Source organism: Macadamia integrifolia, chromosome 10, assembly GCF_013358625.1.
Source record: "Macadamia integrifolia cultivar HAES 741 chromosome 10, SCU_Mint_v3, whole genome shotgun sequence".
Classification (NCBI taxonomy): Eukaryota; Viridiplantae; Streptophyta; class Magnoliopsida; order Proteales; family Proteaceae; genus Macadamia; species Macadamia integrifolia.
Window position 1 is genome coordinate 20,772,936 of NC_056566.1, and position 23,256 is coordinate 20,796,191.

Sequence of the window (23,256 nt, forward strand, 5' to 3'; positions counted from 1 at the left end):
TAGAGTGACTAAAATTTATATCTTGAAAAAATGAAATAGTTAGCTTCAATTAGTCCAATCAGTTGAATTTCCTATCATTGAGACCCTTAAAAAACCAACTGGGCTAAATGGATTTCATTTAAGATTACAAATCAGATCAAGATTGGATTTTTTTTTTTTTTTTTTTGGGGGGGTGGGTGGTGTGGGAGATGCCTCTGACAAGAGTACTACAACAATTAATTGTTTCCTAGGCTCTTCTCCTTATTCTCTCCCTCTAGTTATGCAGGTTAACCCAAAGCCCACCCTTTTTCCTTTGAGGATAAGAAATTCTAATTGGGTAGGGTAAGGCACAAAAGCAGAGCCTAAAACCAAATCTGTTGTAAAAGTTGAATACTTGACTCTGGCATTTTGTTTTGCATGCTTACTTAGCTCAGCCAGTGAAAGATGGTCTACACCTTCCATGGACAAAGAAAGCCATGTATTTTCTAGCTAAACTGTGAAGAAAAATCCGATGTCACAGTTAGTTCAGGAGAACTTCACTAAATTCTACATCTCTTATTTTGGACAATGTTGTTCACAGAATGGGGTGGATGCCTTCAACGAATCCAAGTCCTAAACCAGAACTGCCATTTCAATTCAAAAAATAAATAAATAGTACATAGCACTTACAATGAGCTTTAAAATACGAAAAGAGAGAAGTATAAACATAGCATTATAGAGATCAGCTCATTAGAGGATATTCATCACCAGAAAACAATTGCAAATATGAAAAGGCTAGAATGCTACAATGAGCTTTAAAATACGAAAAGAGAGAAGTATAAACATAGCATTATAGAGATCAGCTCATTAGAGGACATTCATTACCAAAAAACAATTGCAAATATGAAAAGGCTAGAATGCTAGTTTGTCAATCCAGATCTCTCCCCCCCAAACACCCCCCTCCCCCAAAAGGAGAAGCAAGCTGAACAAAAGGATGTAGTAGAACTGACATTTCGCTTGCCAAATTGCTGTAGTGAAACTATAATTCAACAGCTTGAGGAAAGCTGATGACAGTGAACCCAAGACCAATTCTCTCTTTCGGTTTGTAGTGGGAACTAAACTGCTGAACTATTAGTTGATCTCTGACATTAATAAGTTCCTAACTTAAGACAATTACAAGATAGTAGCAGATAATTTCAAATATTTCTGACAACTGAAAGCACTAAGGTAAGAACATATTCAAGGAACATTCATCACTTGAACGGATTGTAACATATCTGAGACAGCAATGACAAGGTCACCAGACTGAATCATCCCCCTGGCCTTCAGCAAAGAGAATGTTTTATTAAGGTTGCTCTCCATGTCATCAGAAAAGCTCAGGCGAAAGGGTATTAGGCCCCACTGTAGGTTCAGACGTCTCCGCACAGATGTTGTGGAAGTGAAAGCAAAAATTGGGCAGTCAGGACGGCAGCGTGAAAGGAGAGACGCCATGTGTCCGGTCTTTGTGTAAACAAAAATGGCATCCACCCCCAAATTGTTGGCTGCAACAACCCACAAAACAAACTTTTAATGCCAACAATATGAACAAGCACAGGACCATGAAGAAAAGAACAACATAGCAACACATCCATTCAAAAACATGTGCCAGAGCCATATGCTGATATGCTTAACAATATTGACACCATCATGAAGAATGGAACATTTCATGACCATCAGTGTAGCACAAAAATTCAGTATCTACCTTAAAAAGATGTGCAGACACACGTACCCACTATATGACTTCCAAAGTCTATGCTCTACAATGGGCCCACATTCCAGCCCAATGCCAAACCCGACAATGTGCATGGGCCCATAAATTGCAATTCCTTAACACTAGGGACTGTAAGACATTTATTAAATAAATCCATCATACACCATTTTACAATAATGATTAATATTTAAGTGCGACAGTAGCTTGTAAATTGGCTTTACCAACAACTAGCCCACCAAAAACCTTCACTTTTTAGAATAAGCAAAAGATAAATTATAGGTTTAACCCCAACTCCTCCCCCCTCCCTGGACCAGAATCATAATTTAGTTGCAAATGGAGATGAAATTGTCACATGGGCAACATATAATCATATATTCTATGGGTTGACTTGTCTAAGAAGGTTTTTCAGCAATAGGTGTGCAAAGGCTGGGTGGCTCAGGTAAGCCAATTTTGATGTTTAGCCCAATCTGATAAAAGAACTTGTGATCAGACCTAGTTTCAGCCTTAATTTAATGATAATTTTAGCCTAAACCAGGCTAAGATACCAGACCTCAATCTCAGGCCCAAATCTGGGGTGGCCTCAGCCCCATGTACATCCCTCTCACACAGGTTAAGAGGAAAGGTGGCTTCTTTACTCTTTTGCGAGTTTCATTTATACCTGTCTCTGCACATCACACATTTATCGATACAGCTAGGTACTTGATACACAAACACCCTATACAAAGTTACTAACTACAGGAAGTGGTTGGCTTATCACTTCAAAAAATTCATGCAGCTGGTCAGACTTTGCAAATTAGAATCCATTCTAATTGCTGACATCAGACATCGAAATCTAGGATCATTCTGCTTCTCACTATCTTTTCATCTGGTTGCGTAGAAAGTGAGGAAAGTAAATTGAACTTGGAGAAAGTAATATAAAAGGGTGAGGTTTCCTATGGTCTGTTTGGCTGCCCTATAAAGTTGAAAGTGAAATAAACTTTACTTTCTGTGCACTTGGTTGAATAGTGTATTCATTCGAAAACCAGGTAGAAAAAGGAGAATTTTCTATGAAAAAAAAAAAAATCTTGTCCAAAGGAAAAATTGAAAAATAGGAAATAGGGCATACGTTTCCCACAACACCCGAGTGGGAAACCACACCAATGAGAGGATGTGAGACGGATTCGTTCAGTAGTGACATTCTGTCTGAGGAGAAAGTGTGTGTGAATGTGGGCCCCACGGCTCATTATGTAAGAGGCTGTGGGAACTGGGAAGGAATCCCCACTCAAGCATCATGAGTAAAAAAAGAAAAAAAAAAAGAACAACCCAGTGCATGAGGCTCCCGCATCATGGGTGTCTGTTGGAAAGTCAGTTTATATTGGAAAGATGGTTTCCCGTCAACTAGATGCCCACTAAGTTACTTTCCAAAAGGCAATAACTTTGTGTTGCCCAGTTTTCTTGCAATCAGACCTACAAGAAAATGTTTGGTACAACACTGTAGTTCTGAGTCCCCATTTCCCACCCCCCCCCCAAAAAAAAAATCCTGCATGAAGGATCTTAAGAGCTCAAGCAGCATTGGATTTATAGGTTAAGTATAGCTTCCCCGATTCACAAAGGAATAGGTGATGCGGGAGCATCTTCAACATTCCAGGCCATTGATGTTTGAGTCTAGGTGTTGATTTTATTGATTGAACAACAGAATGCCTGTTGTTCTTTGATATTCTAGATTACAATCTGTTTCCATTAAAAGCCACAATTAACTGCAGTCAATTACTACTGTAGGCAATTTTTCCAATTTCATATCTGTTTACCTGCATACTTCAGTTCTTCCTGCAGTTCTTTTCAAATTCCATGTTCAGCTCTCTCAAGCTTTCTTAATTAATCCCTTATTTATTCTCATGTATTATTTCTTGATATTAAACACAACTCCAGAATGGCTACTCAATTCCCCAACCTATGCCTGCCATCCTTATATAATTCCTATCCTTGTTCATAACCTTAGCAACTGTTACATATTTAGGAATGAGGGCTAATGCAACAGTACATTTTTTTTTTTTTTTTTTTTAAACCTTCCAGCGTCAATAGGTTTTATGCTGTAAAAGATTTCAGCAGGACAAAAAGTTACAGAATTAGATATGTATACCCTTACATATAGAATAAGACTAAAATATTTATAAACCCTTTATTATCTGCATCCAAACCTCAAATATGAGATGCCATCTAGTTCCATATTATGTTCTTTGCTTCCCCACATAATGTCATGTTTATCAAGCTGAAAAAGACAACAAATAACTTAAGAATCAGAATACTTACCCATCTTAGCAGCAGAGTTGCAGATCTCCTCTGAAATACTTTCTGAGAACGAAGAGGCAATGTCTGGGAGTTCCATAGCTTCATGGCGTTTCTCCTCCCTCCACCACCTCTCTATTCTCAGGCTGACACTTCTAAGCACAGTTAATGCCTTATCTGGGAATTGACCCATCGCTGACTCACCAGAAAGCATCAAAGCATCTGCCCGCTGCCTAACTGCTTCAGAAACATCAGCAACTTCGGCTCTGGTGGGCGTAGGGTATTCAATCATGGACTCAAGCAGCTGAGAAGCAACAATGACAGGCTTATTTAGCCCCCTGCACACTTGAACAATCCTCTGCTGGGCCGCAGGGACTTGCTCCAAAGGGATCTGAGCACCCAAATCTCCTCTAGCCACCATTGCTCCGTCTGAGGCCTGAATAATCTCTTCCAAGTTCTTCAAAGAGTCTATACTCTCTATCTTTGCAATGATGGCAATATCACTGCTTAGTAACAACACACACTTAAGTCACATTTACAAGGCATGTACATTTTCTCTTGAAGGCTGAACAATTCAAGATTACAATGAGATAAGCAGTAAAAATCACAATGATCATCTAATAATTTGAGCTCTGCAGAAATCTTATGATTGTGCTATAATAAATTTCAAATTAAACGACAATTGCCTAGGGCACTTGTTGAAGCCGTGATGCGCTAAGCCCACACTCACCAGGAGGTCTCGAGCCTCCTGGCCTTCTTGCCTTTCCCCCTCCCCCTTCTATAGAATAGGAACCAATCAAAAGATATGCAGACTTCCAATAGCAGCAAATACTTATTATGACAGGAAGCAACCATTTTTCTCTTGGCCAACTGTCCCACTTAGACTTGAAGATCTACCTCCAAAATTTCTTTACAGTTTAGACTGATCATAAAAACATACATCAAATCAATAAAATCATATTTACCCAAACCATATTCACAAGTTCTTAAACACATAAGCCCTTCTAAAATTAGAGGAAAGACTGATTGACCCGTTAAGGCATGAGATATCAAATTGTTATGGTACTGGTTTAAAAGCCATCATAACACTATAAGAACTAAGCAGATAATCATTGTGCATCAAAAGCATACCTGTCATGTGATCGTGCAGCTATGTAGCTCTTAAGATGATTAATAACTTCAGCAGATTTGACAAACGAAATTGCAATAAAATCCACACGCTCTGCAATCCCGAAATCAATGTCCAGCCAATCCTGTAAGAGTCTGGAAGCATGAGAAGTAACTAGAGATCATGAAGGAGATGCAATAAATGGATGGCCCTACGGAGGATTTTAGTCTAATTCATACATACGGCATGCAGCGTAATCAAAAAATTACCACATGGTGGGTAAGGGAGGTGTGATCAAAGCTCATAGGCACAAATTATCCCATCATTGATATGATATCAAATACACTTACAAGAATACATGCAAATGACCATGGACGTATGGGAACTTAATTGCCACAAAGTTATAACCCTTTGAAGTACCTACAAGCATATGCCACCCGACAACAAATGCTACTTTCACCCTTAAATAAGGATAGTCACCTGGATTTCATTTTCATAATAATAATGAGCAACACAAATTGATTTTAGACATTTAAAAAACAGCCACTATTAGATAAATGAATGTTGGAAGTTGCACAGATTAGAAAAACATTGACTCAATTTCTCTCATTGGAAACTCACTGACCTTAGAAGAAATTGTGGGAAGCATTGCATTACGTTCTCGAACCAAACTTCCATCACGCCAGAAAGTCAAATTTGCCCGTGGTAGCAATAGCCCTGGATCAGTACAGCGGCACTTGACATCAGGACCAATCTTCTCAATCACCTCAAACCTCACCATTCCCCCATCCACGAGAAGTTCGTCTCCCACTTTCACATCTGTATCACATCTAAGCTTGTTTGAAATTCGAATAGAGATTCATTTTTTTTCTTTTCCTTTTCATTTGAATAGATATACATAGAAAAGCAATAGTAACACTTGTCAACCAAAAAATGTCTCACCTTCAGCAAAACCATCATAGTTTACATTGATGGTATGTTCTGGAAGCGGTGAGTCAAAAGCACGAACACTAAATGTCCAGGTCTCGCCATCCTACACAATTAAAAGTGTAGCTGATTAGTGTTACTTCCACATTGTAAATTGAAAACCTGTGTAAACAAACAAGGAGGATATTGCATCATTACAAATTGAATTTTTATTACTCTGACCATATCATCTTGAACCATTTCTGATGCAAAGATCGGTTTAGTACACTGTTATTGTATCTGATAAAAGCACAACCCTTCAGCGCAATGAGATCAATTAAGCACAGTAGTGACCCCAAAAACAAAGCCAACAGTACAGCAAATAAACCAGAGAACTCACCCCTAAAAGCTGGCTTGTAAATTGAGGGAACCCAAGGTCATATCAACCCCCACCAAGTCCATTACGACACCAACGTGGGATCAGCCGAAGTGGGATCACCCCTCCATGTAGTTGATATGGAATCGTAATAGACCAATACGCTTCCAAACCAACGTCTGCGACAGCCCACTCAGGATCAAGTAGCCCTCTTTTAGTGGCTCTACCCTGCTATAGGGTCTCTGCCTGGTGGCAGGTAGCACTTTCCTAGTGGCTTCACTCTAGCACCAAGTCACTCTTGTCGTGTGACGGTAAGGACGAAAGATCGGCTGCTCTGTTACCAATGATACCAACCTCATGAAAACTCACCCCCCCCTAAAATTCGGTTTGTAAGGTGAAGGAATACAAGGCCATATATCAACCCCCACCAAGTCCCATATAGCACCAATGTGGGATCAGCCCCCTATAGGGCTGATATGAGATCTACAACAACAATGGACAATACTACCTTTAAGCAAACTCTTTTACCTCAAAAAATTAATCAAAATAATTAAGAATCTCTAATAGTTGTTCTTTTATTTCCATGCTTCCTCTTTCTACTCGTCTCTTTCTTTCTGAACAGAAATGCAATGACATTTCTTTTGTAGAACATGATGAAACTAGTCCAAATAGCCTCATCTTTTACTGTTCTTAATTTCTTAAATCAGATATTAAGTACCAGCGAGCAAATACTTATACTGCACCCAAACAACCAAACAAACAAATTAAGCTCTAAATTTGTCCTTTAATCAACTTCACTCTTTCAAGTCTTTAGTCTGTACTGGGACATATATCTTTTTCTTTACCAAAAGCACCAATTTACAGAGAAAGCTGCAAATTTTGAGAGTAGAAATACCTCAGCCTTGGCAGACGGCGCACCACCAAGGTCCCCCATGTGAATCTCACTCCCTTCCGTATCCATCATGATTGCAACAGCATAGCCTTTCTCTTCGTTGAGTCTCCGCACACTTTGGATCACACTACGATGCCACTCTCGAGTGCCATGGCACATGTTGATCCGAGCTACGTTCATCCCTCCCACGGCAAGCGCCTCCAGCTGCTCAAACCCACAGGTGGCGGGGCCAATTGTGCAGACGAGCTTCGTCCTCCTCGTACTACGGAATCCATTCTCCTTAAGCTCCACCTCTGTCACCGCATCAACCTCGATGGCGCTCGAATCAACTGGAAAAACACCGCCCTTGCCATTATCAGAGACCAAAACTCCAGCTGACGACGAGGATTGAAGATCTGATGATACAGCCGATTGGTGTCTCCGCACGACATTGAAATGGATCCGATTCTTAGGATAAGATGTAAAAGGGCAAGTCTGTCTCAAGAATGATAGCTTCGATAGGGTCCGAGACGACGATGGTGAAGACAGATGAAGAGCTTGCGCCATTGTCGAATTGGCTGCACGAGTACGTCTCTACCTCTTCTTCCTCTATCTTCAATTCTTCAAGGTTTCCTCTCCGGCCACTCCAGCGGAGTTCCCGACAGGGAAATGTATGGTATGGCGATGGATCTCACGAATCAAATGTCGGAGAAAACAGAGACGAAACACTCCGGTAGCAGAAGACTGAAGAAAGAGAAGAGGGGAGGAGGATCCAGTTGAAGCTGTTTTGTAACAGTGGAGTTGGAGGCTGGAGCTTCGACCTTGTCGCCCGATACAACAAAAAATGGCAGATTTTCATTCTTGTTGACTCGGATTTTTTATTTTTTTAAAGAAAAGAAAAGCTAGATCGCACTGAGAGTACCGTGTATACTAGATACTGAATTGACCGTCTGGATTTAATGTTACTCTTTGAGATTTCCGCCAGACAGGACAAAACTGCTCGTCCTAGGCTTAGAAAATTCGAACTCGCATTTCTCAACAAAAAATTGATGGTTGTTGGTCCAAAATGTATCAGCCCCATGGATTTAGTTATCGGTATCAGTCTCTGCCAATATTTAGATTAGTATCGAAGAGAATGGATGTGTATTGATCATTTTGACCGTTTCATTTTTAGAAAAAGAATGTCTTTTTTTTTTTTACTCTTGAAATGATATAGATTATCGAATCAGATAGGTTAGAGTCTAGGGATCGGTCTCAGCTGATACTAATATGATATGGCTGATATGATATCGATACTTAAAACCATGATCTATCATATAAATTAATTTTTGAATAATGTATAAAATAAAAAAATAAAAAAATCATGAGAACTGAATTATATTTTTAAGAAGAGAAGGTTAGAAGCAGAGTCTACATCCTCTGTAGATAGCTGTGCAGTGTAATGAGCATCGAACGATTAAGAATATCTATGCACGTGGTCTTAGAAACTCTCTGTCACTCGATATTCATTGCACTGGTGCAGCGACGACAGATGATTTTCATGCAATTAGATACACCGCAAATTTTATTCGAGCAAGTGGTTCAATCAATGGGAGAGTTAGATGAGAAGGGGGTACAAGGGGCTTTTTTCAAGTGGAGAGAGAGAGAGAGAGATGGATATACTGGTGGCATACCCAACTTTTTTCCAAATTTAAGTATGTGACTTTGTGAGACTCTTGTACCAATCTTAAGTTGTCTTTGACATGCATTCTTAGAAATAGGTTATGAACGTAGTATAAAATAATTTATTCTAAGAATGTATACCAAAAACATCCTAAATGATCATCTCACATTACCTTGCAAGAGGCAATCCGGGATTCCGGGTTCAATCCTGCACCTCTAAAGACTGATTGGTAATGCTCACATATTGTCCTCCTTCCTCCCCCTAATTGTAGGCTTGTAGTCTGTTGTGGCATTGTTCTATACTTATTTATTTATGCTTAAAAATAAATAAACTTGTCATTTTTTTCTTGTTTCTTCTTTCTTGAGGCCTGAGAACTATTCGTTTTCTTCTATTTGAGGCCTGAGAACTATTCTTTTTCTTCTATTTGCTATAAGAAACCGAAGGATTTAGTTTCTCATCACCATCTGTGAAGAAAGAATCTCCTCATCGTGGAGATCTAACCATTTTGAATATCACGGGGATGGTATGTTTTCTAAGAAACACGGTACTGATAGAAAATGGTGCACGAGGTTTGAGGGGGAAGAATAAAACAAATAGGTGGGTGGACCACAGGGTGAGAAGGATAAAGGGCAAAGTGCCTTAGTCATTATACGAAGTGAGTGAGAGTAGGAAAAAACAGAAAAGTAAAAAAGTGAGGGGCTCAATGAATAACAACAAATTTTAGGGTTTTTTTTCCAAAGCAAGTGTTTCTTATTTCCGAAGCTAAGGGCCCGTTTGGTATCGTTCTAAAAAAACGTTTCTGGAGTTTTTTCGTTCTATTGGAACGAAAAAACGGAATCTTCTGTTTGGTGCACTTATGGTCCGTTTCTGTTTTTTTGGAACAAAAAGTGAAAAAAAAAAACTGAAAAAACACCATTTCCCGATAAAAATCTGAAATTTTAAAACACCATTTTTTCGTTTAAAAACTGCGTTTTGACACAGAAACTGAAATTTTCGTTTTTGAAACGAAACGGCGTTTCTGGAACAGAAACGATACCAAACAGGCCCTAAAAACTTGTTGGATTATGAAAATAGCACATATTTTGTTCCATTGGTGTAGATTAGGGGTGTTAATTATGAGCTTGCACTGATAGTTTTGATCGAGCTCCACTTGCTTAAGGCTCAATCTAAATTGGCCCGTTTAATAAATGTGTCGGGCTTATTAAACGGGGGTTTACAATGCAGGTTACTAGTCTATCAAGTGCCCGACTGACCCGACCCCTTTAAAACTGCCTAAATATCTATTTTACCACTACTAATACAAAATAATAATAAAGACTTTGTAATAAAAAATCTATGATAGATAATGTTGAACACGGCATTACATCCAACTTTGTAATAAAATAAAATAGAGTATTTTGAAATGTTTTAATAGGGAGTGAATGAAAGACAGAAAATTCTTGTGGAGAACAATCACTTTGGTACTTGTCATAATCTCTTTTTTTTTTTCTTTTTCTTTTTCTTTTTTGAAAGAAACAGTCGTGATCCTGATCTCATATATGATAAACTATGGAGATTTTTTTGGTGACCTATACTATGTTCAAATGAAAAATTTATGGACATTTAATCCACTTACAAAATGATTTTAAAGGGGAGCTCATTTAGACTTAAGTAGGTCCGTAACCCGTTTAAGGTAGCCCGATTAAACCCTGACATGGACCGACCTGATTACAAACCATACCATACCCCCCAAACCTAGGCCCGTTTAAGTAAACAGGCATTCACGATGCATCACACAGCTGAGCCTAGTTAGGCCCAACCGAGACCATCCCGACCCGACCGATTGACACCCCTAGTGTAGATATTGTAAGTTTGAGCAAGATTAAAGATAATCAAATTTGTTAAGATTGATGGTGATCACAAAGAGTAAACATCGAAATACACAAATGGTGGTGAAGTGTTCACTCTTTTCCATGTCACATTTTAATGGCCACAATGATCTCATGTTGTGGAAGAAAATATGTGAATAATATTCTTATACGACAGTGAATAGTCAAAGCTATCATGAATAAATAAAAAAAAGCTAGACTACATGACGAAACCAAGTGGCTACAATTGAAGGATTTAGCAAATACAACAACAATGAAGTATTTTTTCCAACTAAATGAGGTCGGCTACATGGATCCGTGATAGTGCAAGATAAGGAAAGAAAGGGGAAAACAAAAAAAAAGAGTCACAATGAAGCAACACTTTCGGGACATCCCATTTAAATACGATCGGCAACATGGATCTTTACCTTCCAAATAATTCTTGTCAATCATATCTCATAGATAACATTCTTTGAGAGTTTATTGGATTGGTGATCTAGAAGAAGTTTGGACAAAGTTAGAGAATATGTACAAGTTTAAGTAACTAACAAATAGTCATTGTTCTTTAATAAAAAAATTTGATAATCTTCAATTGTTAGAGGGAGCAAAATTCATGCTAGATTTAGATGGGTCTAAGAGGATATTAGGGGAGGAAATAATCAAATACAGTACTGTTTGGTAAGGATACTTTGAACTTGGGTGGTGAGTTAGTCTCACATGATCTTCAAATGTCTTCTTTTTCCAATAATCCCCTAAAAAAACACACAAAATTTCCACATGAAGAACAACTTATACTTGGGATAATTTTTTATTTTATTAGTGAAAGTACAATGATAGATAAAAACCATATGATGGAGATGAGCACAAAATTTCATGAATCAAAATCGGAAAAGATGTAGCTTGGGTCTACCATCTATTACTTTATATTGTAGGGCCAAAGCATCACTTGAAATTTGAAAAGAATACATTGAGGGGCCCACATAGAGGAGTTGAGATATTTTGCATGTACATTCACCATAAGGTATGCATTAGGATTGAAGATCTGTCCACTTATTTAAAAATAAAAATAAGTATGTAGAGTTTGGATCTGTTGCTGCTGCTGCATGTTCATCTTGATATGCATATGAGTGTTCAACATTTATTCTTTTTGTTCTCATATATATTCCCTTCTCAGGTGAAGCATGTTTAATAGATTAAAATTTGAGTATGTTCAAGTGAAGCTGTCAATTTCAGAAGGATAAAATGATAATCTAGCACTCCACAAACAATAGACGATTGAATTATTTAGAATTTGGATTCGTTGCTCATATGATCACTTAATTGTACGTATGAATATCCAACATTTATCTATTTTGCTTTCAAATATATCATTATCTATCCTTATAAGGATAAAAAGTGAAACAAATGTATAACCAAGTAATCGTATGTGTTGTGGATCCAAACTCTTGGATTCACATCCACCAAAAGAGCAGAGTCCATGTCATCCATGGCTCGATATATGATATATGATTATGTGGATGGGTCCCCCTTTCACGGATTTGGTAATTGGGGCCCGACCCACACAGCCATGCGTGACAGCGCGAGTGTTACGAAGCGCGTGGGATTTTAGTGTCCTAACTTGCGTATTTCAAACGCCAAAGACCGGAAAAATGGTGATTGAATGCAAAAGTCACGCGCAGCGGAGCTGCGTGGAAGATTGGGAGGGAACACATGCCTCTGGGGTAAGTGAGACGTGGGCGTGGCCAGATGGTACAGAAGGAGACTTTTTTGGTAATTAAGGAGAAAATAAAGGGTAAAATGGTAAAGCGGAGAAAATTTGAAATTCCAAAATTGTAAGTTCCCACCAAAGAGGAAAAGATAACCGCCCGGTCCACCCCCACTCGACCACTCCGTGGTCCGTCCTGGAGTCCTTTTTGGTAAATATAGAATAGAATGGTCAAAGTACTTAATATTTCGCCAAACCAGTAGAGCGTCGAAGAAGGAAGAGTAGAGAGAGCCCCCAACATAAAGAGGGGAAAGCCCAAATCCTCTTATTTTATTCTTCTTCGTTTCCAAGTCTTCTCCATCCGAGCGCGCGCGCGACCAGACCAGGTTTCTTCATCTCTTTCTCTCTCTCTCTGTTACACTGTTTTAAGGTTAGTTACGACTCTGATCTAAACCTGTGAATCCTTTCCCCCCAAATTTTGGTCAGAGGGAAGGTATGGGTGCTGGGAAAGGGGTTTTCATCTTCGTTCATTTGAAAATCATGTCTTCCATCTTTCGCGTTCTGGATTTCTGCTTGGATCTATGATTCTACAAGAGGTCTTCGACTGTTATATTCTTAGGATCTGTTATTAGCATAGGATTCTTCCATTGTTTCTTTGTCCACTGATAAATATTTCGTCTTTGTCTCTTATTTCTCTTGCTTCTCCACCTTCCCTTCCTTTTTTCGTCTTTGGCGAGAGTGGGTTTGGGGCAGGTGGGGTTTCTCTGCCAATTTCAACCGGTTTCTTTCAAATCGTTTTCCTTAGATCCTTCTTCTACGAGTCGTTATTTTTTCTCTTTCTATATATTTATCTAACGAACCAGTTCTTTCTTCTCTAATTCCTTGTAAGGACTTCTTCTTTTTTTAATATATTTATTTATCTCAGTTTATTTTTCCTCGATTTCATCTTTAGGCGGGAAATGGCGGGAAAAGGTGGAAAAGGGCTTTTGGCGGGAAAGACCACTGCTGCCAACAAGGACAAGGATAAGAAGAAGCCAGTCTCCCGGTCCTCCCGAGCTGGTCTCCAGGTATAAGACAGTTAACCCTTTTCATCCTTCACCTCAGAAAAAAAGGAATTTTTTTCTTTTATTGCTTTGTTTTAGCGGTTTTGGTTATTGATAGTTCTTACAGTAAAACCTGAGGGGTTTTGGTACTTGGTAAACATACTTCTTTTCCCATTTGCCTTTCCTTAGTTGGAAGTGTATGGGCAGGCCGACCAATTCTTGTGAACTTGACTGTTCGGGGTCTCTAAGTTTGAACCTTTACCTTGAAAGTTGGAGTTTCGGATTTGAATGAGATCTTTGAGAACGTTAACATTGCAGACTCGGAACAGTGTAGCAATAACTCAATAAGGGCTCTAAGCCCTACAACTGATATTTTGGTCATGCTGTCACATGGTTGACTAACTTTAAATCGCATTACCATATCTGAATAATGGCATCTGATGGTTGAAATTTGGTGGGTTGCCTTTGCTTACTTCTTAATGGCGCAAGGTTTGAATTTTATTTATTTTGGGATGCTTTTCCATAGTATCTAAGTTGTTCCTGGTGGGTGTTCTCTGTTGACAATTCATATAAATTTTAAAGCTAATGAGGGAAGGGTTGGACTTGAATTTTTTCCAGGCTGATTGGGTGTAAAATCTAGAAAGGTTTTTGCTAGAGCTTCGTTGTGAGGTTTTAGAGTTTCAACTGGTTTATGAGTCCTTAATATGTGGAAGTGATTTTTCCCCGTATCATATCTAAATAATTGGACAAATATTAGGCATTAGGAACAGTGTGCAATTTTGATGGATTTTTGGTACTTTAAGGGACGACTTGTCATGTGAAGCATATACAGGGATGCCGTGGATATGGAGGCTTCTTTATCCAGTTTGGGCATCCTTTTCTGACTGTGAGGGTTCGGTTGGCTTATATTGATGATTTATTGATTGATTCTGTTATCTGCATAAACTACTCCATGTAGTGCTCATTTAAATGTAATATCTAAGTAGTATTAGGTAATCTGATGGTGGATTGACTTTTTTTTTTTGGAGGATTCTCTGATTCAAATGTTTGAAATACCATAAATTTCTTGGTTCCCAGTTCACAAGACTGATCTTTATCCTGGTCAATATGGGTAAAGACCATAACAGAGTTTTTGGCATTGTGTTGGTTGGTTAACTGCTAGGATCTCATGTTCATGGAATAGTATAGTGGGGAAACTACAGCATATTTTTTGGTTATGAGATGTCAGAGATGGGAAACTAGTTTACGAATTTTTGAAGTTTTTTGAGGCTATATAATAAGGCAGTTCATCATGGAAAGCTTAAGTTCATAAGCCAGTTCTTCTCTGTTTATATGTCCAATGAAAGGATCTTTTATTGGATTGTATAATTCAATTTCTGGAGGCGCTCACACATTTTTGGTCTCTCTTGTCATGCTCAAGCTTCATGGCTTGAATGTGTTCAATCAACTATGGGCTTAGTCAAGATTGTTGCTGGACTTTTGACTGGCCAATTTGTTTGATTTACAGTTTGCAAAACCTTGTAGCTTGGGTGTATTCAAGGTGTGCTGGGCATGTGCTCCAAATATAGATTAATGATAAAAAAAAACTTGAGTTGTTGCTAGACTTCTGGGGCTATGGATCAACGAGGTATGATCTTCAAGTTGATTTGGATCGGTAGGTACATGTCTCAGTCATCCTGTAGATTATTGGCATATCCATTTAGTGGTCATTTTGGAGGTGTGTGTAATGTTCCAGGTTTGAGAGACGGATGAGATTAGTTATGGAGATTGGTTCTTCTGTGTATTAGGTTTCAATTAGCAGACAAACTGCGCTGGATCAGATTACATATACTAAATCCCACATCTCAGTATTTGCTTCATGTGAAAGGCCATACAAGTTTCCAGGATCACTCCTCTCGTTTCATAGCTGTGTCAAGGATTCAACTGTAGACACTGAAGTCTTGTAGGACTAACAATATGTATAATCTTATTTCCCTGTATGGCATTTTATGTTTTGTTACTTTTCGATATCACCATATCTTGCATATATATAATGTAAGGGAGAGGGTTTTCTGAGCAAATGGTAGCCTACACCCCTCCACACTGTTTTCTTTTTTAATTATTGTTTCTCTTTCTTTCAAATATTTAATATAATAAATAATTCATGTGAGTAGGCGTGTTATACGCAGGTTGGTCAGAATAATGTAAAGTCAACTTTTCTGGAATTGACAATTATCAGTGCAGATTATTCTGCCCAAACAAGTTTTACAAAGTGTATTGGAAGTGTTTTTTTTTTTTGGGGGGGGGGGTTCATCCTCCTAAGAATCTTCCACATTCTGAATCATGATTGGTTTATCTTTACTAATTACTTGAGTAACAGTATCAATAAATTTGACCTGTAAGTCATGGTGATGGTAGACTTGAGTAATTAGATATACTGAAAGGATGTTTAATCGATTAGTGTCCACAAAACTCTGTTGCAGTGAAGTAGTCATGATATATTTTTTTGTTCACAGGCATCCCTGTGGTGGGGGGAAATCATTATCTCAAATATGATGCCTGAGTTCATGAACAGCCTATAAATCACATTAGCCATCGCTTGCATGAGATAACCTTGAGTTTGATAGACTGCGATTTTGTAACAAAAATAAGAGTTGAGAAGTTTATGATGCTGTGGAGCTAGTTATGTGCTTAGTCAGAAGGGGAGGGTTATTTATGCTAGACATTCTTATGGGTAAAGGGGATCAGAAGGTTTTGTTGATATAAGAATTAGCCTGCTGCCATGGTTTGCAGTTTCAATGTGACCTATAACCAAGCTAGGATATGCCCCAAAGCATCGAGTATTTGTTATGAGTTGTGAATATTTTATATTAAATGAAAAAATGTAGTTGCTTTTGAGGTCCATTTATTACTTGGATTTTTTATTTTTATTTTTTAAATTTGGCATCAATAATTCCATGAGTTTAGGTTTTCCTTCCTTGCTTCACATTAGCCATATATTTGAATTTTCTATGGTCGTGCAGTGGTTTTCACCATCATTTTTTTGAGAGCTGTCTGGCCTCTCTGGGTCGACCTGCATTGTGTGAAACTGGTTACATTACAGATGATCAAGCAACCTACCTGTTTGCTTATATCTAATGGAAGATTCCATTGATTTGCTTTGACTGGAAAGTCTACTTGGGGGGCAGGCTGGGTTTCAAATAATTGCTCAGTACTATTTGGTGGAAAGCCAGATTTGCCTGCTAAGAGAGTTGCATTTGCTTGGTGTGATGCTAAAACGCTTGAGCTGCCGCATAGAGATGTGGGTTTGAGTTTTGAGAGTGGCCAATTTGAACAAATTGCCTAAGCTTAGGACTCTCCAATCAACCCCTCTTGGGCCCCTGCTATAGTGGGACTTGGCCGGCTTATGGCCCCTACATCTTGTTGCTATGAGGAAGCGTTGCTTTTAATTGTCTTTTTTTTGGTCTTGAATCTGTAATTCATCTGCTGGATAATGTATGTTACCATCCCAACCCCCCTTCCCCCCCCCCCCCACCCAAAACAAATAAAAGTAAAGAGACAATGAGATTATATTGAAACTATCCATGATTTTTATTGGTACTAACTGGATTGCTGTATTCTTTACGAGGGCTTGTAGTTTCCAGTGGGGCGAATTCATAGACAGCTGAAGTCAAGGATAGCTGCCAATGGCCGTGTTGGTGCCACAGCAGCGGTCTATTCTGCTGCTATCCTTGAGTACTTAACAGCAGAGGTCCTAGAATTGGCAGGAAATGCAAGCAAGGATCTGAAGGTAAAGCGTATCACTCCAAGGCATCTGCAACTGGCTATCAGGGGGGATGAGGAGCTTGACACACTGATCAAGGGCACAATTGCAGGTGGTGGTGTGATTCCTCACATCCACAAGTCTCTCATTAACAAATCCTCCAAGGATTGAAACCTTGATTTAGTTAGGTTTCTTGACCTCCTTCCCCATTCTATACACTTGTAGGTTTCTTACTCCCACTTCTATTTGTGTTTTAACTGTTAAACATGGCATTGGATGTATGTGTTTTCGTGGGCCTTGCCAGACTAATTAATGTTATTTTTATGTTCCTGTGTAGAATTGATTTGTTAGGATATGTCAGGGTTCTCAATTTATTTCTAATTCATGTTTTGCTGAGATTCTCTAATTTGAACTGCTAGCTTGTTTTAGAGCTTGGAAACTGAAAAGATAGTTTGATCATCTTACTTTACGTTGTTTCTTAACTCTTATTATTCGTGTTTCTTGTTGTGTTACATCATGTGTTTAGTGTCTAGCTATTAGTTATTAATCAAGGGCCTGAAATAGGAGCCCTTACACTTGGTCTGTACTTGTGATTAGGTAATGGCGAAGATATTCATTTTAGTTCTACCACCACCCACACACCACGGGGGATACTTTTGAATGTCAAAGAAATTCCCCCTTGATTTTATCATTATTATTATTAATTTTTGGGTGATCTTGATGGATGGAGTGGTTGATTCAGCTTGGCACCTTTGTGAATGTTTGATGTGTTTTTTTTGCCCCACCCCTATAATGGTTCTTGCATTTTCTGTTAAAGACTCAGTTGGCTTGAGCAGCCTAATTTGGTGAAGAGCTCATGCAGCACGTCTGTAACTTTTAAGCCCAAATTTCTGTTAAGGCAGAGTTTGGTTGCCCATGTTGCCACCTTTTGTGCAGTTGCAGCCAACCCGGTCTTGGCAACATGGGCATGACAAGGTTGCTATGGTTTTGCAAAACTAGTTGAGACTCTCTTTAGCATCTGTGTATCTCACGTTGGCAATAGGACTTCCACTTCTGGCAAAATTCCCCAGGAGTATATCCGATGTAAACTCTCACCTCTGCCAGAAGTAGCATGGCACTGGGGAGAGAGCTCAATTCCAGCCAGAGCCATCCCTGAACCTGTTCATTGCTGTAGTCCTTCAATGGCTATTTCATCTAAACTCAACCATAGCACTGATAGTCCTAATCAACACAATGACCGATGATTTGTTATATATGCCTGCAGCTCTGGTTTGATCAGTTGATCGTTCACACAGCATATTGGTTTAAGGTGTTCACATCAAGCGACAGTTCAAAAGGTTCATATAGCTGGAGCTATGAGGGTTTAGGATGGTTTTTCTCGCCTGGGAACAAACCTTACAATCACAATTGTGATAAGAGCAGGGTTTGAGGGATTGGTATTGGATTGCCCGAATCACCGTATTAGAATTGGGAGAGGGCTTTACATATTCCAGGGCGATCCCGTATCAGTGTAAGAAAAGGGTAAAAAAAATCCAAATTTTTAAAAGAACATGGGATAAAGCCATCCAATCCGGTAACCGTGATCCAGAGAGAACATCACAGGGTAAAATATATCATTTAGAAATTATTTGGGACAATACATTATGAAATATATATATCTAAGATGACCCAAATGGCTCAAAAAGCTGGTGGGGGCATATGAACATACTCACAAGAGATTTCATTTGTGTTGCATACTATATTAACAACATCAATTTCTGGAATCAAATAGAATTAACCGCGTCGACCTGCTTTAACTGTCAAGATCTTGAAAGACAGGGTTAACTTCAAGCTGTTCTGCAAATTTCTCAAGAATAACCTTCAGAATCCCCTCATACTCATCTCTACCTAATTTCTCACTGTTTTCTCCTTTTTCTACATCAGCAAACACCTGATCATAAAGAACCTCTGTTTCATTGGCTTCTGATGGTGGTAGGCCCATGTTTTGTCCATTTTTCTCAAGATAACTCCTGATTATTTCTGTGCTCCATCCTTCACCGCTACCACATTGGAACACCTTTTCTATCTCATCATTCAGTTTTTCTTCATCAGCCATGAACTGCAAATTTTATGAAGCTTGTAAGTAATTATTTCCCAAGTAGAGGGTGTAAAAGGATAAGACTCATAAGAGTACAACAGGAAAATGCTTTTACCCTTTAATACTCTCCCTCAACAGTATTTGCACCACCCAGGATTCTCCAAAGGACACTAATTACATTCCTATGTACAAAACATACGAAAGGAAGAAAAGATAAGGAAAATAACCACTACCTTTTTTAGCTTTGAGCCATTGATGATCTTACTCTTCTGGATGACAACAATGTTCTTTTTGGCCAGGACATCTGCTAAATCCTGTAGTACAAGCTGAAGTAGTTGTGCGAATTGTGCCTGACCCAATTCTTCTTCCCCCTCAGCTTCATGTTTCTTCAGGATATCTTCTAGTTGAGAGAATTCTGTTCAATTAAAGATATGTTAAGCATTTTTCTGAAACTATTTTGAAATATTATTTTTTTATTAGGTTCTGTATGTGATCACTTGTATAACATAAGATGAAGGTCCAGCCAAGTGAATAGATTCTAGGGGGTGGGGAAGGAAAATAAGTATGAAGATTTCATTCCATTTTTTCTTCAGAAGGAAATGCAATTCTAATCTGCATAATATAGATCTATATAAATTAAGTTCTAGACCAAGTTAGTCTGCATAAACAGAAATGCATCTATGGTGAATCCACCTCAAAATATGTTATATCAAAAGGGTGCTACAGCATCAACAGAGGTAGAAAAGAACATATTTCATGGCATGAATTTGACAAGAATCATGAGCAAAAGATTTTTCTTTTGTTTTTTTTCTTTTGGATGCAGGGGGGGGGGGGGGTTGGGAGGGGAGGGGAGTGGTTTACTTCCCCATCTCCATCACTGCCACTCCATCCTTCATTTCAGTTGTTCCAAACCATAATCATCAGGAATTGATCAGTAAACTATGGTAATTCATTTTAAATCTGGAATAAGATTGTCATCTGTGACTGAGCCAACACCTACTCTGTTTTCATTCTGAGACTCAAAACTAGGGCATAAACAGTGGGAATTGATCAGTCAACTGCAGTAAATCATTTAAAGCTGTATAATATGGCAGTCTGGAAGTGAGCCAAAGCCTACCCCTATATTCAATTCTTACTCTAGGGCATCACAAAGTGAAGGGGGACACTAGTCTAGTCTCTTTCTATTTCCAATTTCTGTTTGGTTGCTCTGTATGTGCTCATCCCATGACTAGCCTTAACTCTTCTTTCCTCCTTCCCCTTCCCCTTCCCCTTCCCCTCACTTTGGGGATGTGGGTGGTGTTGGGGGCTCTTTTTGCCAAGCAAAAAATGATGTTTCAATGCAAGATTCAGAAAGAATATTTCACAGCATTTATTACTTAATAAAAATACTCCAAACATGACTTGATGTATATATTGTTAGGAGTTACGACAGCTTTGTAATTTCTCTTCCACAAAATATTTATATATAAAAATAAATAAAAAATCAGATCAGATAGAGAGATGTTCTTAAATACATTGTATCTAGAGTATGAATCTACATGCAATCTTTTTAGAGAAGAACTGAGTAGTGACTTGGAAGAATCAACAGGTAAATGGCACTGACTGCCATAGGAAGCAATAAGAAAGGAGAGTGTTTTGTTCCAATAAGATGTTTTTGGCCTCAAAAACATAACACTGGTCCTATGCCACCAACATTTCTCTTCATGACAAGCCTCAAGCTCTTGATGAATGTCTAAGTAAGAGCATCAATTGATCCACCTTCATCATGTGGACTGAAGACTGTACCAAAAATGGCTGTTCTTGGAACTTAACAACTTAGCAATACAATTTTTTTTTACCAGGCAATTGAGCAAACTAACCATAAATCAAGGGATGTTCCTGGACATGCATCACAAAAATATGATTCATCATATCACAGAAAAAAGAAAGGGATGTGAAGCAAACCTGAGAAGGGAGGAACGCCCATTTCTACTCCCATACGAACAAGAGCATTTCTTATCTGATTTTTCCGGATCTTCCCCTTATCCTCAGTATCTAAATCCGTAAAGAGATTCTCTGCTAGCATGGCGAAATCATCTTCATCCTCCAAGAACAGTCTAAGAGGGCTTCCATCCAAAACCGATACGACAAGTGGATCATCTAAATAAAACCCCAAATTAATTAAAGGATGATATTACACATTTGAGAACGTCCCCAATTCATTACAACAAGGTGAACACCAAATTGCAATTTTGAATGAAAATAATTCGAACCCCATCAAAGAATTCAACTCTATACCTCTCAATTCGGACGCAATAGCGATCACATAATCTTGAAGCTTAGAAGAAGCTTGCTCCGTGTCGAGTTGTGCGTTACTAAAACTCTCAATGTCAAGGTTTATGCGTTGGAGTGCGGCAGTCTTTAGGGTCTCCGGCAATAAGAGGCCAAAGAGCGAGGAAGACACTTGTGATTCTGCAATATCAAGAACCTGAGCTCCCGTAAAGAAACCATCAGATTCTGGGAGATGGGGATCCATGGTTCTGAGGTGTGACCCATCAAGCACCGTCAGACCTCCATCAGCCATTTTTTCTGAAGATTTCAAATGGAGAAAAGCAACAAATTGACTTCGTTTCCAGAAAGGAAGGAAGGGAGGAAGGATTCAAGAGATACAAACTCTTAGAAGCTGAATTGGGTTTTCCAAAAGCTTTATTTTGATGATCATGAATCAAAGGAAGGAAGCAAGGTGGGTAGCTCGTTCTAGTTTCTCCATTGTCTGCAAGTCTGATATAAATACAAATAGGGGAAAGATAAGACTAAAGATCAAAGGTGATTTTATTAGAGTTGGAAAGTTTCTTTGATTTGGATTTGGGTGGGCCCATGCTTCCGTGAAGAGTAGTATAATGGTTGTGGTCTTATTTACTTTCATTCTATTATTTATATATATATATATATCATATTATTATTATTATTATATTATTATATAAAAGTATGAATTCATGTTTCGTGGTTAATCTTTTCTTTGACAATTTTATCCTTCTTACTTATTTAAATACATCATCTTTTTCATTATCTTTTTTGTCAAACCTTTATATTTTTTTGATATTGTTGGTACCTTTATATATTTTTTTAATATTTATATATTTTCTAAATTTTAACTTTTTTATTCCTATCACATTCCTTTCCTTGTCTCTCCCTCCCTGTTTTCTCAGTTTCCTTTTCTCCCTCACCTCTCACACGTTAAGTTGGTCTCTTTTTTTCTTAAAATCTATATCTTTCTTTTCTTTTTTTTGGTAAAGAAATCTATATCTTCTTAAAGAAAAGAAAAAAATCTATATTTTGAAGAGTTTTCATAATACAAAAAAAAAAAAAAAAAAAAATCTATTTTCTAAGAGTTTTTTTTTCCCACCTCACTCTCACGTTCTTCTAAACCTGAGAAGGATCATTTTAGATCAAATGAGCTATAGAATGGCGAAATCAAGATTGACTTGATTAAGCTCCAAGTGTAACAACATATTTTCCTCCATAAGACTCAGCTACAATGTGTAGAGGACTCTTTTGGAGGCTCTCATTCCTATTGAAAAACTCCTTCAGCAAGGTAGATAAATTAGTTGTTGCCTCTTCATCAATCTTTACCAACTGTGCTTCGCCTTCGACAAACTCTATCTTGTCCCAACTGGGTTATCCTAAGAAACAGAGAAAAAAGAACAAATAAATATCCCACATTTGCCCCCAAGTTGATTAAAAAAGTACTTAAGTTGAATCGTTAGGCTTCAAATCTGTGTCTCTGCTGCTGATGAATCTGAGGATCCAAACACACCCTCTCCTTCATTCATATATACTTCGAAGGCATTCCATGAATTTGGGGTGCTTTGATGCCACCGTAGGTTCAAATCCTACATAGCGTGATTCCGTTCTTGTTTGTTCGGTTGAATTATACTGAAATAACTTAACTAATTCACTAACTTG

General features: G+C 38.4%; 3 protein-coding genes across 4 annotated transcripts; 1 reads left to right on the top strand and 2 right to left on the bottom strand.

Moving 5' to 3' along the window:
• Positions 1–751: 751 nt before the first annotated feature.
• Positions 752–8,078, bottom strand: LOC122091676 (pyruvate kinase isozyme A, chloroplastic). The gene is made up of 6 exons (XM_042661719.1): positions 7,259–8,078; positions 6,024–6,114; positions 5,707–5,900; positions 5,105–5,226; positions 3,998–4,476; positions 752–1,499 (listed from the first exon to the last, which is right to left on the bottom strand). Exons 1-6 carry the CDS (start codon positions 7,799–7,801, stop codon positions 1,198–1,200), a joined length of 1,731 nt encoding a protein of 576 aa, XP_042517653.1. The 5' UTR covers positions 7,802–8,078; the 3' UTR covers positions 752–1,197.
• Positions 8,079–12,680: 4,602 nt separating this feature from the next.
• Positions 12,681–17,570, top strand: LOC122091974 (probable histone H2A variant 3). Of its 2 annotated transcripts, none has more exons than XM_042662242.1 (3): positions 12,681–12,835; positions 13,402–13,516; positions 17,109–17,570. In XM_042662242.1, exons 2-3 carry the CDS (start codon positions 13,409–13,411, stop codon positions 17,403–17,405), a joined length of 405 nt encoding a protein of 134 aa, XP_042518176.1. In that variant the 5' UTR covers positions 12,681–12,835; positions 13,402–13,408; the 3' UTR covers positions 17,406–17,570. The 2 variants fall into 2 exon arrangements, with proteins under 2 accessions (XP_042518176.1, XP_042518177.1); XM_042662243.1 differs by having other exon boundaries at positions 12,723–12,879.
• A 1,251-nt stretch (positions 17,571–18,821) lies between these two features.
• On the bottom strand, positions 18,822–22,088 carry LOC122091007. Its single transcript, XM_042660805.1, has 4 exons — positions 21,589–22,088; positions 21,256–21,450; positions 19,545–19,726; positions 18,822–19,332 (listed from the first exon to the last, which is right to left on the bottom strand). Exons 1-4 carry the CDS (start codon positions 21,872–21,874, stop codon positions 19,027–19,029), a joined length of 969 nt encoding a protein of 322 aa, XP_042516739.1. The 5' UTR covers positions 21,875–22,088; the 3' UTR covers positions 18,822–19,026.
• Positions 22,089–23,256: the final 1,168 nt, after the last annotated feature.